Source organism: Oncorhynchus mykiss, chromosome 16 (assembly GCF_057628025.1).
Source record: "Oncorhynchus mykiss isolate SJ-2025 chromosome 16, ASM5762802v1, whole genome shotgun sequence".
Classification (NCBI taxonomy): Eukaryota; Metazoa; Chordata; class Actinopteri; order Salmoniformes; family Salmonidae; genus Oncorhynchus; species Oncorhynchus mykiss.
In genome coordinates this window covers 56,397,046-56,418,417 of record NC_143037.1, presented here as the reverse complement: position 1 = coordinate 56,418,417, position 21,372 = coordinate 56,397,046, and the positions used below count along the sequence as shown (strand labels likewise).

Sequence of the window (21,372 nt, the reverse complement as noted above, 5' to 3'; positions counted from 1 at the left end):
CATCTGGAAAAAATCTAGTTAATGGTGCCTTGCACATCGACAAAGAGCTACACGAGCACCCTGTCTTTTTCTTCCACTTTGGCCTGGATGAACATTGAACGTTTTCCATGAAGACAGTTAGAGCTACTCATAAAGGGGAATTTGTCAACTTCATCTATACAAAAATGATTTACCTGTTAGCTAGACATTCCCTTTCGGGCTAGCCGTGAATTGACCACATTGACAGTGTGGTGACGAGACAGTTTTGGCTAGGCTTTGTCCGTTGCTCTTTAAGTGTGTGTGAACAGTGACCCACCCACAGACTCAATTCCTGCCATACACTCTGGACTGCCAGGCCTGTGGAGGAGTAAGGCAGGTTCCCATCAGCCCTCTGCCTTTGGGAGTGTGCTAGCCCCTGTTTCCCACACTCTCTGTCCATTCACTGGCCTCAATAAGGGGACAATAGAAGTGTGTCTTGTTACACATCACATTAGCCACGGTGTTTGATCTCTGGTTGGAGGGAGAGAGGGGGCCATAGTCACCGCCAGACCATCTGCAGGACTAACCCTGAGAAACTTCAGCAATGCCACTGGGGGGAGGGGAGGGGGGGGGGGGGTGTAATACATGTGACTCAGCTAGTCATGGCCTAGACTGACGACCATGATTAGTTGAATCTGGTTTGTTAGCAAAGAGGTTGGAACAAAAACTTGACAAAAATAGTTGAAATATTAAAGTTTAAGGTCACTGAAGTTTACTCTTCTTAAGAACTATATAGATGTTCAAGTTGGTGACTCACTTTTTTGCCACTACTCTGCACTGTTGTTCCATTATTACAATCATCCTAAATGTACTGCTAAAGATCAGGACATACTATATATCATACGATATTAATCACATCCCTTAATCCATAGTGTGATTAATTGGTGTGACAGAACCAGTATCAATTTGGTTATGTTCTGTATGAGTGAAGTATAGGCATATATAGTAGATAGATATACATTTAGACAGGTGTCCTCAGTAATGTGGTGTTCTTGATGGGAGCCCTTCATAGTTATGGTCATGCATTCCTCTGACAAAAAGTCATTATTTTAGACACAGATTTTGTCCAACCACAAATAAACAATAGGTTTCAAGGTTTGGGTTTGTCAACCAGGAACCAATATCGATCTGACATCTCTGGGCAGTGGGATAGGTGCTCCTCACAATCTAGATTTAGGTTTGTGAATATAGTCAATCAATATACTTACTAGATAGTATATTGTCGTCTTTATAAATTTGTGGATGGAAAAGTTAGCCATACTACTGATGTCATCACAATGGATGTGGGTGGTGAACTTTGTGCAGATATGAGTTGATACGACAGAGAAAATAGAACCAGAAATGTAAATGTTGAGAAACTTCAATTGAAGTTAATTTATTTTCAAAAGCTTGATGACATGTCACTCCAAATAGTGTAATTTAAATCAATAAAGGCAAACAAACAAACTTACACAAACTCGTGTTGAATACACAACATCCCTTTATGAATGGGGTCTCTTCGAAGTTAGAATGAACATTGAATATTTGTATTATTAATAACATACATTTTACATAATCATGACATGATGTACATTTAAAGTAGATTCATTGGATCCATTTGTAGCATAATATTCATACATCACCAAATTGATACATTGTACCATTGTGACAATTTATTGTAAATAGTTTTTTTTTTAAATGCAAAAAAAACAGGTGGTGTCACAGACACCAAATAAACAGTAGCAACCCATTATGGGTTAGACATACAATAAAAGTATGTTATTAGCATAATTTAACTCTGTTTGTACTTTCAGAGTTATCGTTCTCAGACAAGAACATGCATAATAGTAACACTGTTAATTCAGTGTACATTTTCATATACAGAGTATGTATCCCAAACCAATCTGAATCATTTCATAGAATCCTTCCTTTCAAAGGAATACTGGCAAAATATGCCCTTGCTTCATCTGGATGAAGACTATCGACGTAGCATCTCTTGCCAAATGCAAAAGAATTAGACCTTCGTCACTCCGAACACCACTGTCCATGCCTGTCATAATATAGACTGGCCTGTCCAATTCCGTTTGTCTGACATGAAAACGTTTGAAGCATTGCTCTACCAGGGCCTCCAGAGTGGATGGGAGACGGGGCTCATCACACCCTTGGTGGTGGCCTGGTGGACTGGGGAGCCCGGCGGGGAGAAGGACCAGGGAGCCTGACTGTGTTGGCTGGATGTCTGCAGGCTCTGGAAGTGGCTCAGCAGCGAGCTGTAGGACTGTGTCTTCACCTCACACTGAGACAGGAAGCTGACAGCGTCCTGCACACAGCGAGAGTAGCCCTCATTGGCTGCTGCAGTGGAGGAACTTCCTGCCTGCTGCTGGTGGCTCAGGAAATAGACAGTCATCTCCAAGATGTCGGCCTTCTCTTGCTTGGAGTCGGGCTGCTGGCGGAGGAACTCGGGACCCAGGAGGGACTTGAGCTGCTCGATGCTGGTGTTGATGCGATCCCTACGCATCTTCTCCACCACTGGCTTCCTTATCTGCACAAAGAGAAAACAAGGAACAATTTAGTCAATCTGATCTGCCCTGTACTAGTATCAACAGCAATAGAATAAGAAAGAAATGTATTTATGTATTCAAAGACTTAAAAGCATTTGTTTACCTTAGTAAGTGAGAGGTGCTGCTTAGGGTTAGTCATCTGTCTAATCATAGTTGGTGCCAATGGATATAGCAGTAGTAGTTCTGTTGAGCTGAAGTCTCAGTAAAGAGCCAATTGGATATGTACTGTCTTTCCTCTGGTTCTCCCTCCTATTTATACTCCTAAATCTCCATATGAATGTGTGGGTCTTGGGCTTGTTGGAGTTTCTCACAGTCCGGAGCCAATGAGAGGGCTGGGAATGGCATTGATAGATGCTGTGCTGCCACATGCTCAATGAAGTGTTTATTGCTGAGGGGACAAAGAGTGTGCCTCCAGGGAGCAGGTGGAGGGATGGGGAGGGAGAGGGATGGGTGGGAGGGAGGGAGAGGGAGTGGAGGGAGGGGGGCGGACATGGCGCCGCGTTGTGGATCTGGGAAAGTGGTGACCCCAGAGGAAGGAGTGTGCTCGTCTCTTGCCAGGATCACAGAATAAAGGGTGAGCACAAAGTGCTTTGGCACAGGGCACACGTGGGTGTGAGACTGAGATAGGACTGTGAGTCAAATAGCTCATGGGGCTACTGTGTGTCCACTAGCTTAATCAAACAGGTTGCTTTGAGATCCATGAAGATCTGTTCATTCCCTTGGATCTTTGGTGCCATGTCATGTAAAGATGTATTAATGGGGTGGTGATTGGGCAACATTAAGTTTTATGTTCAACTTTGGTGTGATCTGTATATTTGTCAGGTAGTAGATGTATGTGTTATAAACATTGCACAGTTATAACTGCCATGAATAGTCTGCATTGTAACCCAGTATATATCCAGAATTGAGTTTTGGAAACCAACACATGTAGACATAGATTGCCAGCGTTGCTACAGCACACACCTGCTCGCTCTGCCTGTGTCCCAGTCACACGCTCCCCCTTCCTGCCCCAGTGGAACGTGAGAGCCGCCGTGCTCCTGTGCTTCCCACACTTCAGTGTTAATGACACTGGGGCGAACACACAAAGGAAGTGTGCCCCGTCAAACAAAGCTCGAGTGACCAGGGCCCCCCTCCTCCCTACTGCCCATGCACAGTGCAGTCAACAAGGCTCTCATAGGGATCTCACAGGAACACCATCTGGACAGATAGGACACTTATCACCCAATGGACCATGTGAGACCTGCTTTGTGAGAAACAGGGAGATGAAATAGAATGAGTGAGAAAGTAAGAGAAGGAAATAAAATAAAAAGTCAAACTTCAAAGTCTTTTAGATATTATGATGACTATTTGACTAATACATGAAAATGTATGATTTTATATTATGTTATGTTTTCGAGCCCTGAATGCTGATAGGCTGACAGCCATGGTATATCTGACCGTATACCAGGGGTATGACAAAACATTTATTTTTACTGCTCCAATGATGTTGGTAACCAGTTTATAATAGCAAAAAGGCACATCGGGGGTTTGTGATATATGGCCAATATACCACGGCTAAGGGCTGTATCCAGGCACTCCGCGTTGCGTTGTGCATAAGAACAGCCCTTAGCCGTGGTATATTGGCCATATACCAAACCCCCTTGGGCCTTATTGCTTAATTATACTATTACCACCAAATCAAATAGTCAATGCGAATTACTAATATCAATTTTAGCAATACCATTTTAAAGGGCACCTCCAACCTGTTCATTTGAATCAGGGCCATTGTATTTAATTAATTCATGCACTTCTCATTGCCACATGAAATACACAGAGTCATCCTCATTTCAAAGCAGGCAAAACACAAAGATCTTACAGCACATTCAACATGACAGAGCTCTATGCTGACCTTTTTTTACAAGAAGCATGTGTGCGCCTAAGTTGAAAACTATAGGCGAACACAAAGAAATGTAGGAGCACAATGAAAAATATTTGAGGTAATAAAGCTAGAATCGTACATTTAAATTCCAGGTCACACATCAAAATATTTAAGCTCATATGTGAGTCAAATGGTCGCACTGTAGAGCCCTGCATGAAGGACCAACAGACCCGGTAACGACCACATCAAATGGACCTGGATATTAAACTGATGAAGATGTTGATCAATTCATCTTATGGGAGGTATATACTCTAAGGTTATTTAACATATGTTTCCTTTCTTTGTTCCCACAGTGGTAAAGAGAGAAAGTGCACTGACAGGGTGGAGAAACTTTACACGGAGCTCAAGAGCCAATGCCACAACGGGGTCTCCAGCACAGACGTGTGGGACAAGACTGTCTGCTTCTCAGTCAAGAGTCCCCTTCTCTTCCACAATGGCTACTCAAAGTACTCTAGAGATACTCTACGACTGTCTCCATTACCTGTTGAAGATGTTGCCCCACTGTTTATCCAGTTAGGATCTCCATGGAAACACCAAAACCAGCAGTGGGACTGAGCATAGTAACCATGAGCAGTTTTTGTAGCCTATGCAAAGTTACTCTCACACCAAATCCATCTTTATCTCTGGAAGAACTAAAGATGTGGACTATGTCAATTGTTGTGGACTATTTTGCAACTGAAATGATTGGGATATGTTTTTTTAACGATAAAATGATGTATATATTTTTCCAGAGACTATTATTGATAAAGTGATTGACTTTTAATCTATGGTCTTTTGTAAAACTAGAGTTTAGTCTCCATACTGTATGTAGATGCTGTCCAGACTGGGTCATTCTTTGGTCAATAAAATAACCATAAAATTTGCATTTTAGGCCTTAAGAAAAGCATGAATTGCTTTAGTATTCCTTGCAGAGATGTTCATTGAAGACTACTCTCTGAAAAAAAGAGTTGAAATGGAAAGCCATATTCCTTCATACAAAAGGAACAATATTGTTTTTTATGCCTATGCTTATGTTGAAATAAGTATAGTATAGGCCAAGGGCGCAACTTTGGTTTTAGAAGTGTGGGGGACATCTTTTTATTTATTTTTATCAAGTCGGATAAACACTCCAAACAGCCTACCCGACCGCTCGGAGTTGTCCACGCGGTCCTAAAGCACGCCTTTGCCTTGTTTGGTATCACATTCCATTGATAAACCCATGGGGGTCAAAAATGCAATTTCAGAATGTGGGGGGGACATGTCCCCCCTTCCCCAGTGAAAGTTGCGCCCCTGGTATAGGCTACAGTATAGCCTCATGGTAGGCTAGATCACAAGTGAAATTATATTTTTGATATGCAATGTAAAACATTTATTGTTAAAAAAAATTGTCTGCTTTTTTTTGTTCATTCTCAGTCATTTCTTCTCTATTGCTAAATTACTTGACAACTATGGATCATGATAAAGCACATATGTCAGAGTCAAGGCCCGCGGGCCACATCCGGCCCGCAAGAAGGTTTTTTACGGCCCCTGGGATGATCTTGATTTATTATTAGAACCGGCCCGCAGCAAGCCGGCAGCCCGCAGATCTTTTACACGCACCAATACTACATTTCCCACAATGCAAAGGTGACGCACCGAGCAGTAGGCTGCTTCATTTCAATATTTATTGGCACAGCAGTCGTCAGCATCACAGTAAAATTAACTTTCAGATACCCATCAAAAATGGCAAAACGGAAGGTGGATACTGAGAACCGGGGGTTTCAAACAAGGTGGGAGTCGGAGTATATGTTCACGAAGGTAGCTGGAAAACCTGTGTGTCTTCTGTGTGGAGAAAGTGTGGCGGTACTGAAAGAGTATAATCTGAGACGACATTATGAAACGAAACACGCGGACAAAAACAAGAATATGGACATGGAACAAAGGCTACAAAAGGCAGAGGAATTAAAACGAGGCCTCAAATCTCGACAGGCTCTGTTCAAAAAAGCCAAATCACAAGGCCAGGCTGCTGTCAAGGCCAGTTTTATTTTGGCAGAAGAGATCGCTAAATCAGCCCGGCCATTTACGGAGGGGGATTTCATCAAAAACTGCATGATTAAAGTTTGTGACGAAGTTTGCCCAGAAAAAAGGCAACTCTTTTTAAATGTGAGTCTGAGCAGAAACACCATTGCCGAGAGAGTAGACCAGTTGTCCATCAATCTAAAAGAGCAGCTTGTGAAAAAAGGAAAAGATTTTATTGCATATTCCTTGGCTGTGGATGAGAGCACCGACATTTCTGACATTGCCCAGTTGTCAATTTTCATCCGCGGAGTGGACTCCAACCTAAGCGTGACAGAGGAGTTTTTGGCTTTACGTCCTATGCATGGCACAACTACGGGGCATGATTTGTATGAAGAGGTGTCAAGATGTGTAAATGAGATGGAGCTGCCTTGGGAAAAACTCGTGGGTTTGACAACCGACGGAGCACCTGCGATGTGTGGACACAGGAGCGGACTGGTGGCGAAGATACGGGAAAAGATGCAAGAGGAAAACGCGACAGGTGAGCTGACAGCTTATCATTGTATCATACACCAGGAAGCGTTGTGCGGTAAAGCCTTGAAAATGGAGCATGTAATGAGCATCATCACGCGCACAGTTAACTTTATCAGAGCCAAAGGTTTGAATCACCGCCAGTTCAAGGCATTTCTGACGGAGTTAGAAACGGAGCATGGTGATTTGCCTTATCACACAGAGGTGCGATGGCTAAGCCAGGGAAAGGTGCTTCAAAGATGTTTCGAGCTTCGTGAGGAGATTTGTCTGTTCTTGGACAGCAAAGGGAAAGACACAACACAACTCCGAGACGAAATGTTTCTGTGTGAAATGGCTTTTCTGTGTGACATTACGAGTCATCTGAATGCAATAAACTTGCAGCTGCAGGGTCGGGATCGTGTCATCTCTGATATGTACAGTACAGTGAAGGCATTTAAAACCAAACTGACTCTGTGGGAGACGCAGATGCGGAAAGAAAATTTGAGCCACTTTCCCAGCTGCCAGACCATGAAAGAGAAGCTCTCTACCAGTGCGTTCCCGAGCACACAGTTGGCTGATAAAATAGGTATGCTTGCCGCTGACTTTCGACGCCGATTTGCTGACTTTGAAGCACAAAAAAGCAGGTTGGAACTGCTCGGTAACCCATTTGCTGTTGACGTGGAAAGCTCACCACCAAACCTCCAAATGGAGTTGATTGACCTCCAATGCAATGATGCACTGAGGGCAAAATATGCGGCAGTGGGTGCTGCGGAGTTCGCCCGTTTCCTCCCCGGCACAATGCCCCAGCTGCGCATCCAGGCTGCTCAAACGTTGTCTATGTTTGGCAGCACATACCTGTGTGAACAACTGTTTTCTTTGATGAACCTGAACAAAACATCACACAGAAGTCGACTTACTGCTGAACACCTCCACTCAATTCTGAGGATTTCTTCAGCTCAGAGCCTTACCCCGAACATTGATGAACTTGTGGAAAAGATGGGACACCACCAAGTATCACCCTCAACCTCAAACAAGTGAACATTACTGTGCAATCACATATTTAGAGTTTTTACTCAGTTCAAGTTTAAAAGTTAAAATGTAATATTTGTTTTCACTGCATGTTACTTCTCCTTAAACAAAGTGTTGTTTTTGATTAATAGATTTTTGCACTTTATTTTTTTGTATTTCAATCCAATTATATTTTAAAAATATTTCAGTTGAGTGGATGATAGAAAATTGCTATTATTGTTTTTTCTTTGAAGTAAATTTAGCCCACTTTTGCTAAAATAGAAAATATAGTCTACTGATGGTGCCTTGAATACCGGTTTCTTTCATTTAATGTTCATGTTATGGGGATATTTATATAAAGGAAATTTGTCTTTTGTGTCTGTTGAAAATTAAAGATTACTGACAGAGCCATAAGAAAATATTGCTTTATTTATCTGATCATATTGTAATATATTTGTTAGGTTTTCAGTAGGTTCAATTAGGTTCACTAGACTATATGCGTCATTTAAAAATTTTTCAATGAACATTCGAACAGTCCGGCCCTCGTCTTGTAGCTGATTTTTTTATTTGGCCCTCCGTCCATTTGACTTTGACACCCCTGTGATAAAGAGTACATCACATTTATTTAATAAGTATTTCCCAAATAACATAATAGTCCTAAATGTGCAGCTCTACTAGCCAGTCTTTTCGTATGTTCATGTAACCTATACATGCAAGCAGGCACACATTCAACTTTACCGAACCCAACACACAGTTTGCATATGGCTATTTTGCTGGTAGCCAACAAACAAATGAGAGAAGTGCTGCTTTTCTGTCTACTATTTTATGTAAATGATACTCAGTCTTATCTGGGTAATAAATGCATATTTTCTTCTTACAGTTCATTTTGTAGAAGGCCGACCGGTGTACTGCATGCTGCCATTAGCAACTAAATGATCCTGTGTGCGATTTTAACATAATCGGTTCAAGGCCATACATCTCCCCCGATCAAACTGAGCAATTTGGGGAGAAGGGCCTTGGTCAGAGAGGTGACCAAGAACCCGATGGTCACTCTGACAGAGCTCCACAGTTCCTCTGTGGAGATGGGAGAACCTTCCAGAAGGACAACCATCTCTGCAGCACTTCACCAATCTGGCCTTTATGGTAGAGTGGCCAGATGGAAGCCACTCCTCAGTAAAAGACACATGACAGCCCGCTAGGAGTTTGCCAAAAGGCACCTAAATGACTCTCGGACCATGAGAAACAAGATTTTCTGGTCTGATGAAACCAAGATTGAACTCTTGAATGCCAAGCCAGGAGGAAACCTGGCACCATCCCTACGGTGAAGCATGGTGGTGGCAGCATCATGTTGTGGGGATGTTTTTCAGCAGCAGGAACTGGGAGACTTGTCAGGATCAAGGGAAAGATGAAAGGAGCAAAGTACAGAGAGATCCTTGATGAAAACCTGCTCCAGAGCGCTCAGGAGCTCAGACTGGGGCAACAGTTCACCTTCAAGCAAGATGACCCTAAGCACACAGCCAAGACAACGCAGTAGTGACTTTAGGACAAGTCTCTGAATGTCCTTGAATGGCCCAGCCAGAGCACGGGCTTGAACCTGATCAAACATCTCTGCAGAGACCTGAAAATAGCAGTGCAGTGACACTCCCCATCCAACCTGACAGAGCTTGAGAGGTTCTGCAGAGAAGAATGGGAGAAACTCCCCAAATACAGGCATGCCAAGCTTGTAGCATCATACCCAAGAAGAGTCGAGACTGTAATCGCTGCAAAAGGTCCTTCAACAAAATACTGAGTTAAGGGTCTGAATACTTATGTTAATTTGATATTTCAGTTTTGTATTTTTTTAATATTTGCAAAATTTCTAAAACATTATTTTTGCGTTGTCATTCTGGGGTATTATTTTATACACTTTTGAATAAAGCTGTAACCTAACAAAATCTGGAAAAAGTCAAGGGGTCTGAATACTTTCTTAATGCACTGTAGATTACTTCAACGGTCGGCCATCTTGGAGGCTGTCTCTCCAGTTCTTACAATAGCTCAATGGCTTCAGTGCACTATCAAAGACAGTACAGTATGAAGATAGTTAGAAACTGCTTCTCCAATTGTCAAAACTATTGGTAGCTAAATCCGGAGAAATGACGGACCATGTAAAAAACTGTTGGTCACTAAATCTGTCTAGAATGACTACGTAAAAACAGTTAGCTGGTATGCCCTCAGCAATCTTAGTGGTCAGCTGTGAACGCCCTCTCCACTATATACTTATAAGTGATTGGTTTGGTTCTGACCTCTATAGTGCTGTCTGGTTAGAACATGATGCTGAGGCCCATCACTGTAGTCTTGATCGTCTCCACCACACAGACACAACTGTTTCGATTTGAGGATGTTCATATGATTTTGGTAATCCGAATGACTTGGAATCTTATTGTTGTGGTTATTTCAATGCATGCACAACCTTCAGACATTTGTGTTACTGTCGACAATTAAAGGTCCTCAGAAACATGCGTCTTCTCCCTTCAGACGACGATAAAACTCTGAGTGGGCGGGTGCGGTGTCAAGATCAGCATTCCAGGCACTCTGATTGGTTGGGAATGGCAGGGCTATAATGGGTGAGGGATAATTAAGGTAGGCTAAACAGCCAAACTAACGGGATTTAGGGGAAATTGAAGGAATTGTGAGGGGAAGTTAGTTAGAGAGGAGAGGAGCAGGACAGTATTTTTTTTACACCAATAGAAAATCCAGATCACGCTTGTAGGCGATGTCATGGTGACGTTGGGTAGCTAAACATCCGGTGCAGAAACATGTCATCAGGTCTAACCATTGATGTGTCTACATGCTGACCAGACTGGACACGTCGGGTGCGCGAGCGTTGCAAAATAAATTTAGAAATCCATGTTATTCAATTATTGCACCCACACTGCTCGCTCTCCAACGAGCGTCTGCGTTGCCAAGGGCTAAAATAGAAGTCATTCCTATTTCTGACACAGATCGCGCTGCAAGTCCTGCCTCTCCCATCTCCTCATTGGTTTATAGAAGCAGGTACCCACGTGCCATCTACTCATTGGTTATACCCACGTGGGTGATACGGACTGTTTTGCCGGTCGTCGTGGTAATACTATGAAAGTTTAGATGCCAATCACCATATAAGTTCAACATGAAAAGGCCTGGAAGGAAGAGAGATGACTAGAAACGATTCGGTCGGCCGTTTTATGTGCGGAGTAGAGGAGCTTGTGCATTTCAGGTAAAATAACAACTCAATGTTTCTATCCCAGGACAAATTAGCTAGCAACAGCAAGCTAACTAAATAGGACAAAGTAGCTAGAAAGTGCAAGCTAACTTGCTAAATTGCCATACATGTTTAATGCTGTTCGACCTGTCCCCAAATTAATGTCATTGGTTCAGAGTTTGTTTTGATATTTTAACCTGCGTGTCGTGATCGCGTTTGGTGTAGGGGGACAAAATACATTTATGCACAATAGCACACGCGCCCTGGATTACTCATACTATGTATTGGTCATAGAGAGGCTTTGAAGCCACCGGTCGGCCATATTGGCACTCCCCAGTAGGAGAAGGACTCCATAGGAATTTATGGAATTTTACAGTATTTAAATTAAATGTTAAGGACAAAATGACATGGATTTAAGAAATGTTTTTAATGGAGACAATAACAGTACTCTATACTTTAAGATTGTATTTGTATAATTTATATTTTTCATGTTTAACTAACATAATAAAAGTAAAAGTAAGCATTAAGGTGTCTGTAATAGAATGAACATGTCAAAACAAATGTAGACATTAATAAATGCATTTCTATAGCTTCCAAAATCTTTTTTTCAATGGAGGAGTACCAAGATGGCTGCACAGCGGCTTCATCACTAGCACCTTAGAGGCTGCTGCCCTATATACATAGTCTTGAAATCACTGGCCACTTTAATAATGGAACACTAGTCACTTTAATAATGTTTACATATTTTGCATTACTCATCTCATATGTATATACTGTATTCTATTCTACTGTATTTTAGTCTATGCTGCTCCGACATTGCTCATCTGGGCTCCCGAGTGGCGCAGCGGTCTAAGGCACTGCATCTCAGTGCAAGAGGCGTGATTGGGAGTCCCATAGGGCAGCACACATTTGTCCCAGCATTGCCGGGGTAGACCGTCATTGTGAAAAACAATTTGTTCTTAATTGACTTGCCTAGTAAAATAAAGGTTAACAAACATATATATTCCTTACTTTACGTGTGTATTGTTGTGAAATTGTTAGATATCACTTGTTAGATATTACTGTACTGTTGGAACTAGAAACACAAGCATTTCGCTACACCTGCAATAAAATCTGCTAAACATGTGTATGTGACCAATAAAATTGTATTTAATTTAAAAACAGCGCCCCTATCAGTCATCATTGGGGTTAACGGTTTTCCACTAGTTACCACAGCAACAAAGTAAAAATTAGCAATATCGTAAAAATGTATTTTAAAAAAAGAAGTGCTTTTTGGTCTTAATTTTAGGTTATGTAGGCATCTCGCGCCGAACTGCAGATGCGCGTGCTGTCAAATCAAGGGCACTCCTATAAAAAATAAATGTGGCAGTTTGTCAATTTCACGAGGTTGGAGTAATAACATGTTAAACTACTTAAGACATTGGCTTTAATGTAGGTTGTACTTTTAGAAAACTAACAAATAATGAGTAATTTTTCACTTCTCTCATTGGGTCATTTACTTCTCAAACCCCTGGTCTGGTTTGCTTGGTCTGCTTCGCAAGCGTTCACGAAAGTCTCTCGATGTTGTGCCTCTGTCTTTTAGAAACTCTGTGGCGCTATTGATTCTTCGCTTATGAAGGAATGGTGTCACGTGATCAAGAGCTTTGTCCTTTCATATATGCAGTCATTGCTCTGTGCTATGTCCTCTGCTAGACAGTTGCAAAAGTGATGTCTGGTCAAACATTTCTTGCTGGGGTTCAAGAAGTGACCTTTGATTAAATGGCTTTAAAGCGCCATCTACAGCCAATAAATTGTAAACGTCGTCTGTCACGTCACGTATATAGGCGTTCCAGGTAGGTAGTCTTTATTAGAGTCGCGCTGCGAAGTTGATCACATTTCACAACGCCTGGAGAAGTGTTTAACGTGTCAGGAACAACATAAATAGAATAAAGAAATCTTCCCAGGCGTTCTCAGAAGATTGCTGCCATATTGATGTGGTTCCTGCTGAGTGTGTGTGATGATGAAGTGATCATATGCATCTGCGCAGCGTGACCACCTGGAACGCAGCCAAGATTAGTGAGTAAATTTTGCCATTGTGGAAAACTCGCGAGAACCCATAGGGAGTAACGGTACTTCATCATGGCAGGCAAGTTGGTGTTAGAGGGGAAAATAAGTATTATAAGCTTTCTTTTAGGACTGGGTGTTGTTATAATTCCCCTTATTAGAACATTCGCTGGACATCTTGACTGGGTATTCGACTATCTCACTGGAGTGAGGGGGAAAATAGCTATTGCTGTGTATATCGCTGTTATCAATGGCTTCTTGCTTATCATATACAAGGGACCTCTATATAAGGTAAGCAAGCTAACTAACGTCTGAAAGAAGATGGATAGCTATAACGTTAGCTAAGCTCCTTAGATAGCAAGCCATCTTGATTTCTATTTTATTTGCCCATTAGCCAAAACGGCAGCCAGATGGCTAGGCTTTAGCTATCTAAATTATTGGTACACTTTCATTGCCCCTCTTCTTCCTAACAATATGTTGTGCTAGCTAGCTAATCCTATTATCTGAATTGGATTGAGACAGCTGTCAGCTTGATTGGCTAAAGATAGAGCCCTAAACTGTAAATTAGATAACACTATTGAAGTTAGACAGATATTCTATGCCTAAGAGCAGGTTATTGTGTTAGCTATTGATTTGGAGCCAGCTTTCTACTTGTATAGTTAGATAACTAGCTAGTTAAACAAATTGAAGGTAGAAATGTTTCCTAAGCATACTCTTCTTTCTCCCAGGTTGCTGTGCGAGCCTGCTTCCTTGGCTTTACTTTTGGGTGTGGCTTGATCATAAGCTTTTCCCAAACCACATGGACACACTTTGGCTGGTAAGCAAAAACTTCTTGCAAAAAGTTTCTTAAACAGAACGAAATGGGGAAGTACCTACCTTTGTTTGTCCAATAAAAACTCTAGTTTTGCTCTGTTTGGTTCTTAAATGGTTTCCGTAATGAATAAACCTTTGTACATGCTCTCTCCTCTCACACACACTTTCCGGGTTTGTTCAATATTACAGGCGACTGACAGATCTACAAAGAACCTTGTATCATAAATAACAACTTATTATTATTTGTAGATCAGTCAGTCAATTTACCCATGATACACTAGGGTTTTGATACTCTCGGACGCTGCCTTTTTTTTCTCTCTCTCGTATGTGTGTGTGTATATATATATATATATATATATATATATCTATATGCGCGCACAATACTACCGTTGTTAGTTCGATACGTGTTATGCATAGTTCTCAGTCAATGCATGTCTTTGCAGGTACATGTGCTCCTTGTCTTTCTTCCACTACTCCGAGTACCTGGTGACAGCCATCATTAACCCCCGCAGCCTGTCTCTGGACTCATTCCTTCTCAACCACAGTGTGGAGTACACTGTGGCTGCTGTGTCCTCATGGGTGGAGTTCACCATAGAGAAGCTCACTGTCCCAGGTCTGTCCTCCATACCACACTTGGGGTCAATGGCCGTGTTTCAGCCCGACGACATTGCTTGTGTTGCATTGCATCAACCAATGATTATGTGCCACGTCATCAATTGCAGTCGTGCAGGCTTCTGCGTTGTAGTCAGCCTGGAATGTAGCCAATAACTTTTCAATGCCTCAGTTGAAATGGGCATGACATGTTGTCACAGTAGGAGTTAAATGTCTTAATAGGCTGTGCATTTTATGTCTCAGAGCTGAAGCAGCTGAGCTGGCTCAGCCTGGTGGGCCTGGTGATGGTGCTGTGTGGGGACTTCCTGCGTAAGTCTGCCATGCTGACAGCCGGCTCCAACTTCAACCACATTGTCCAGAACGAGAAGGCCCAGAGCCACGTGCTGGTCACGGATGGGGTCTATGCCTTCTTCAGACACCCCTCCTACGTGGGATGGTTCTACTGGAGCATTGGCACACAGGTACCAGCCTATTCTGTCAATAGCTAAGGAAACTCTTGAATGGCAAGGCACGGTTTGCAAAATTCTGGAAATGTTCCCAAAATGTCCAGATTTTTCAGAAATCTCGGTAGAAATATTCCTGGAAACAGAAAATCCGGAATCCTCCAACTGCGATTTCTGGAAATCCTTGTAGTCTTGGGTTACCAGACTATTGCAACCCTTGTCACAGCAATATTAGCATGCAGGCTAATACACAAGCTAAACTCTGTTCCCTTTTAAGAATCGAGACATGTTTGTTTCTTAAACATGTTCTAGTCAAGCCCACTACGCTGATTTCACTTTTCTATGTCCAATGTTCCAGGTGATGCTGTGCAACCCTGTCTGCATCGCGGGCTATACCATGGCAAGCTGGCGCTTCTTCCGTGAACGGATTGAGGAGGAGGAGCTTTCTCTCATCCATTTCTTTGCAGAGGACTACCTGGAGTACAAAAAGAAGGTGGGCACTGGCCTGCCGTTTATTTCGGGCATCCGCATCAACAGCTCCTAGGTGTGAGAGATGGAGTCCTGGATGTATGAAAATGGCAGGCAGACAGACAGGCACTGTGAGGGGCAGCCCTGGTCAGCGTACTGTGGATTAGCTCCTGTGGTTGCCCGCCCTGGGGTGCTTAGAGCTCACAGAGACTGACACCTATGAGTGTTGTGAAGGGCTCCCATCCCCATACCACCCCCAAGGCCTGGGTAGACTCTCAAAAAGAAACCACACCCCCCCATATATTCAACCACCTCTGTTTTCTCTTTTGTTTGGTTAAATTAACTACTAGAGACTTGAGTTTGTATTTTTCTTTAATCTCCAATGTTCTGATGAAGGCTCCTTTTTCTGTATTTTCCTTAGAGAGGAGTTGAGTATCTTAAGGCCAGGCACCACACCCTAATAGGGTATTCCCCCCCCCACTTAATCATATTACAATCAACTTTTACCAGTTGAGTGTGGACACTATAATATTTTGGTCCTTTTTTCTGAAAAATTGTATACAAATATGCAAATTAGGTAATACCATTAAATATTTGCATATAAAACAAACCCATTTTTCTGGACACTGGATGAAGTAAAAATCAACCTAAATATTTTGGTTTTATTTTGTTAAGACATTCTAGGACTGAATTTACATACACATCTGATTGTGTCATAAACATATCAACAATTCCCAATGTATAAGTCTGGAGAATACATCTAAAGATAACCACAGAAAATAAGTTGGCGTTTGGGAAGAGTGTGATTTTTTTCAGGAAATGGCAGTAAGACAAGGACTGAATTAAGACTACCTTACACCCAATCACCATATCTTCAAAGTATCATTCTCTAAGAAATTGACTTTTAAGCGATGTGTGATTTCAATGTAGTGAGCATTCAAATTATGAATGTATGTCCATTTAAAAGTGGTTACAGTTCATGTATGATAAACTAACACAAATATTTTTATAAACCTTTTGGATATTTTTTACTTTTTAAAAATACTAATATTAATTGACAAATACCCCCCTCCCCCAAAACTCTAAATTGCTAGATTTGTGCAACATTTTAGCCTGTGGTGCCTGGCCTTAAGTGGATGCTGAATTGATTTTAGCTTTGGTTACTGAGTCAGAAGTGCTGTAATGAGCCTGGTTGAGTTTCTTCTATTCCTTGTTTGTCTGTCATATCACAGAGTCATCATTATTAGGCCTCAGCGTTGACATCAGAATGGTTTTACACAATATTAGGGATGCACGCAGGGCTCTAAAGTGTGACCCAATTTGGTTGCATATGCAACAAAAATATTTTGCTGTGCGAACTGCAATTTTAATTTGGGAGTACCGGTACGGGAAGAAAGTACATTTTTATAACAATTAGTTGTAATGGTAAGGCTTCACTGTACAGTTGTTTCCTGGGTGCAGATTCGTTAGTGTCATGCTTGCACCTTTACTACAGCAAAAATTGCTTGTTTCTAATACAGTTTAAAAAATCTGACCCATATCAGAGATACTTTTGAGATGGGGAAACCCCATTGGAATTGTATTGTCGCCCATGCGGCTTCAATGGGGCCGCACGGTGCATGCTGGGTCATTCTGGGACAAGGACATTTCTAACATTTCAGGTTGTGCACTTAATGTTTTAAAGTTTGGAGCACCAGTTTTACCCATTATTTTTTTTTTTATGTAGAGCCCTGGATACTAAATTTATCAGCCCTCATACATACATTACATGAACAAAAGTATGTGGACACCTGCTTGTTGAACATCTCATTCAAAATCATGAGCATTAATATGGACTTGGTCTCCCCTTTGCTGCTATAACAGCCTCCACTCTTCTGGAAAAGCTTTCCACTAGATGTTGGAACATTGCTGTGGGGACTTGCTTCCATTCAGCCACAAAAGCATTAGTGAGGTCGGGCTATTAAGCCTGTATTGCAGTCGGCGTTCCAATTCATCCCAAACGTGTTCGATGGGGTTGAGGTCAGGGCTCTGCAGGCCAGTCAAGTTCTTGCATACTGATCCCCACAAACCACTTCTATATGGACCTCGCTTTGTGCATTGGGGCATAGTCATTCTGAAACAGGAAAGGGCCTTCCCCAAACTGTTGCCACAAAGTACAGAATTGTCTAGAATGTCATTGTACTGTTTGATGTAGCGTTAAGATCTCCCTTCAGGGGAAAGGGGCCTTGCCCGAACCATTATTCCTCCTCCGCCAAACTTTACAGTTGGCACTATGCATTGGGGCAGGTAGCGTTCTCCTGGCATCCGCCAAACCCAGATTTGGATTTCGGACTGCCAGATGGTGAAGCATGATTCATCACTCCAGATAATGCATTTCCACTGCTCCAGAGTCCAATGGCAGTGAGCTTTACACCACTCCAGCTGACACTTGGCATTGCGCATGGTGGTCTTAGGCTTGTCTGCGGCTACTCAGCCATTGAAACCCATTTCATGATTCTCCCGACGAACAGTTATTGTGCTGACGTTGCTTCCGGAGGCAGTTTGGAACTCGGTAGTGAGTGTTGCAACCCGAGAAACAGGCCATTTAAAAAATATATTAAAAAATGTATGTGCAATGCGATTCAGTACTCAGCGGTCCCTTTCTGTGAGCTTGTGTGGCCTACCACTTCGAGGTTGAGCCATTGTTGCTCCTAGACATTTCCACTATACAATAACAGCACTTATTGTTGACTGGGGTGGGGTACCTCTAGCGGGGCAGAAATTTTATGAACTGACTTGTTGTAAAGGTGGCATCCTATGATGGTGACACATTGAAAGTCACTGAGCTCTTCAGTAAGGCCATTCTACTGCCAATATTTGTCTATGGAGATTGCATGGCTGTGTGCTCGATTTAAAATATATATATATATATTTTTAAACTGTCCGCAACGGGTGTGGCTGAATCCACTCATTTGAAGAGGTGTCCACATACACACACACACACACACACACACACATGTGTGTTCTGTCCCAGTAAGAAACATTTATTTATGAGTGACTTTGTTATACATTTACAAAAATGCCCGAAAGTTACGGAAATGGGGTCCCTTGCAACATGGTCTTTTCCCCTTAAGTTATTTTGCTCTTTCATAAATTATAAGAAAAAGGCCTTTTAATGAATGTCAAAGTTACTAAAATAATGTATGCTATGAAAATGTATTGGTTTTAGGTATCAGCCCAGACTTTCAATATTGATTTATCCTTACACAAAATAATGATTTATTTTAAATTCACATCCCATGTCCACTCAGGATCAAAAGGCTGCACAATCACTAATATTTTGCTAATTTGACAACCTGGGAAAGTTGCAGCCTGGTTCTCTGATTCTTCCAAATCGGTACAGCGTATCAAGTCAGAAATGTCTACTTTGTGAATTATGAAAACATAATGAACACTGACAATCCATTCACTGTTCTATTCCAGTCTGCTGTAAGTTTTAACATTGTTCCTTGGTATATAAACTATGAATCAGGGGTGTTGTTTCTTCCATAAGGTTTTAACTATAGGGGCACCCACATGGTACAGTCATCTTTAAAATGCACTCAAGACTGTCTCTCTTTCAACCACCACTTGATCATAACTCCACCTGTTATTCATTTGTATTGAAACCAACCAATAGATGCATTCCTATGGCTAAGGGGTTCAGAGGAAAGGTCGTCTCCTTTGCGATAAGCTCAACCCAGCATTGCTTCCTCCTGAACTACCGCTTGTCTCAGGTGAAAGGTTGCCTCTGCCCTCTACTCTGTATGCCCAGACTGTATGGAGTGTGTGTGTGTGTGTGTGTGATTGAAAGAGAATTCCTGAAATTAGAACAGTCGAGCACTGTAACTGTATGTTGCACAAGACAAGAGTGTGTGTGTGTGTTTAGAGTTTCTGAAATGAGGACAGTCGAGCACTGTAAAAGTAATGTGTATTAGATGAATAAAGATGAGAAGATTATCTGTAGATTCAATAATATAAGAGCACATTGTTGGCTGCAGACGTACAACTGTTTACTGCTCCAAGCATGATCCAGCTGAGCTGAACATGGAAAAAGTCAGTTGTTGCACTACAGTATAACAATACTACAGTTTATTACAGGTAATGTAAATGTATCATGCAGAGAGAATATTTATCTCTCTCTTGGCTGATTACTTTTATTCACTTGACTGAAATGTTCTGAATTGATTGAACAACTTTGTCCTGTGAAATTAAATAAAATTTATCCTAAGAAAATTGTCTTCCTTTCATTGTTTTCTTTCATGGGTTTGCTACTGTAGTCCTAATATGGGTAATGTTAGAAACATGTAAATGTTATATTCAATATAATTTACATAAGTTATGGGTGAGCACATTGAAGTCTCATGACCCCATCCAGTTGCTTAGGGAGACGTCTTCCAAATCTCTGTTTTTCTGCTTCCCTGGCCAGTAGATTCTTGTTCTTGAGGGCAGCCTCGTCAGAGAGGTTGCTGAGAGTGTGGTTATCACCTGGTACAGGTCAAGTCATTTCTGTTGCGCATAAAGTTGAGGTTTAACAAAGAAGTTAGTTCTCACTCAAATCAATGATCAATTCTTCCAACAAGTTAAGTAATCTAGCTAGCTTACATCTGTGTTAAAATGGTTTGTTTAGTATCTGTGGCCATAGTGGTGTCCTCAGGTCTTCAGCATGTCCTCTGTACTGTCATCTTTCAGCTCCTTAGGCTCTTTCAGTCTGTGGGAACATTGAATAGAGAATACTTCACGGAACACCATGTCTTACATGGTCACCATGATAGAAACAAACATTTCAAATTGTACATTTGCCAGAGTAACTTGTTAGTCAAAATAATGTTGTAGTTTCTGATATGTACAGTAGTTACAGTGGCTTGGTTCCAGTACCTGGGTTCAAGGCGTTCCTTCACCTTGGCGATGGATCGGATGTAGGGGCCGATTTGCCTGGCGATGGTGGTCAGGTATCTGTTCTCTTCCTTTAGCTGCGTCAGCTCATGAAGCTGGGCAGAAAACAGAATGGACACATACAGTATATTAAACACCAACTTCACCTTATCTAACAGAAAAACAAAACCTCTTTTACCTTCATAGATTTTCTGTTCATTTGCAACCCTCTGAAAGATATCCTCCCAGACTTAGGGGAAAGATAACAAGATGGAGATGAGCCTTAAAAAGAGAGCTGGGTTACATTTATAAACAGTGTTGTCTGAATACTTTTTTCAGAATCGTCATTGCTTTGGTGATTCCCACCTCCTCAGATTCAGTGTAGCGCCTTCATAGAAATCAATAAACCAGGCACCTCTGAACGTCAGATCTTTTCATGACACATTTCAAATACACATACAAAAACACTGATTGGCTGTGAAATCCCTCAGTAATGTTGTAACAATGGGTATCAGAGTTGTACAGTAACTTTAAAATGTTGTAGAAGCTCACTCACCCTGTAGCTGTTCTCAGAGTTGCGACAGTGCTCAGTAAATGGGGTCTCCCAAAACTTTACCAGGAGGACCTTGGTGATGATATAGCAGTGGGCTTCGGCACCATGGATGAACCCAGGGACATGTCACTGATGGGAGGGAAGTGGCAGGGCACGGACAGGGATGACTGCAGACTGAGGAGACAGAAGGACATTAACACAATAAATAAATATATTTACATAATGTCTTTTACACAACAGGTAGGGGTGTCCTCATATTACGCTGGCTATTTCAGAACATGACGAGCATATTTGGAAAGAATAAGCATACTGTCTTGAATGTTGAGGTTTCACTCATTGGGAACATCAATAACATGCTGATT

At 41.8% G+C, this 21,372-nt stretch overlaps 2 protein-coding genes across 3 annotated transcripts; one reads left to right on the top strand and one right to left on the bottom strand.

Annotated features, from left to right (window-relative positions):
* Nucleotides 1-1,362: 1,362 nt before the first annotated feature.
* LOC110492297 (transcription factor HES-5) lies at nucleotides 1,363-2,797 on the bottom strand. The gene is made up of 2 exons (XM_021566502.3): nucleotides 2,659-2,797; nucleotides 1,363-2,536 (listed from the first exon to the last, which is right to left on the bottom strand). Exons 1-2 carry the CDS (start codon nucleotides 2,704-2,706, stop codon nucleotides 2,114-2,116), a joined length of 471 nt encoding a protein of 156 aa, XP_021422177.2. The 5' UTR covers nucleotides 2,707-2,797; the 3' UTR covers nucleotides 1,363-2,113.
* Nucleotides 2,798-13,101: 10,304 nt separating this feature from the next.
* LOC110492296 (protein-S-isoprenylcysteine O-methyltransferase) lies at nucleotides 13,102-19,818 on the top strand. 2 transcript variants are annotated; one of them, XM_090203445.1, is made up of 5 exons: nucleotides 13,102-13,240; nucleotides 13,957-14,045; nucleotides 14,485-14,654; nucleotides 14,897-15,114; nucleotides 15,455-19,818. In XM_090203445.1, exons 3-5 carry the CDS (start codon nucleotides 14,489-14,491, stop codon nucleotides 15,638-15,640), a joined length of 570 nt encoding a protein of 189 aa, XP_090059571.1. In that variant the 5' UTR covers nucleotides 13,102-13,240; nucleotides 13,957-14,045; nucleotides 14,485-14,488; the 3' UTR covers nucleotides 15,641-19,818. The 2 variants fall into 2 exon arrangements, with proteins under 2 accessions (XP_090059571.1, XP_021422176.2); XM_021566501.3 differs by lacking the exon at nucleotides 13,102-13,240 and adding an exon at nucleotides 13,264-13,519.
* The last annotated feature ends 1,554 nt before the right edge of the window (nucleotides 19,819-21,372 follow it).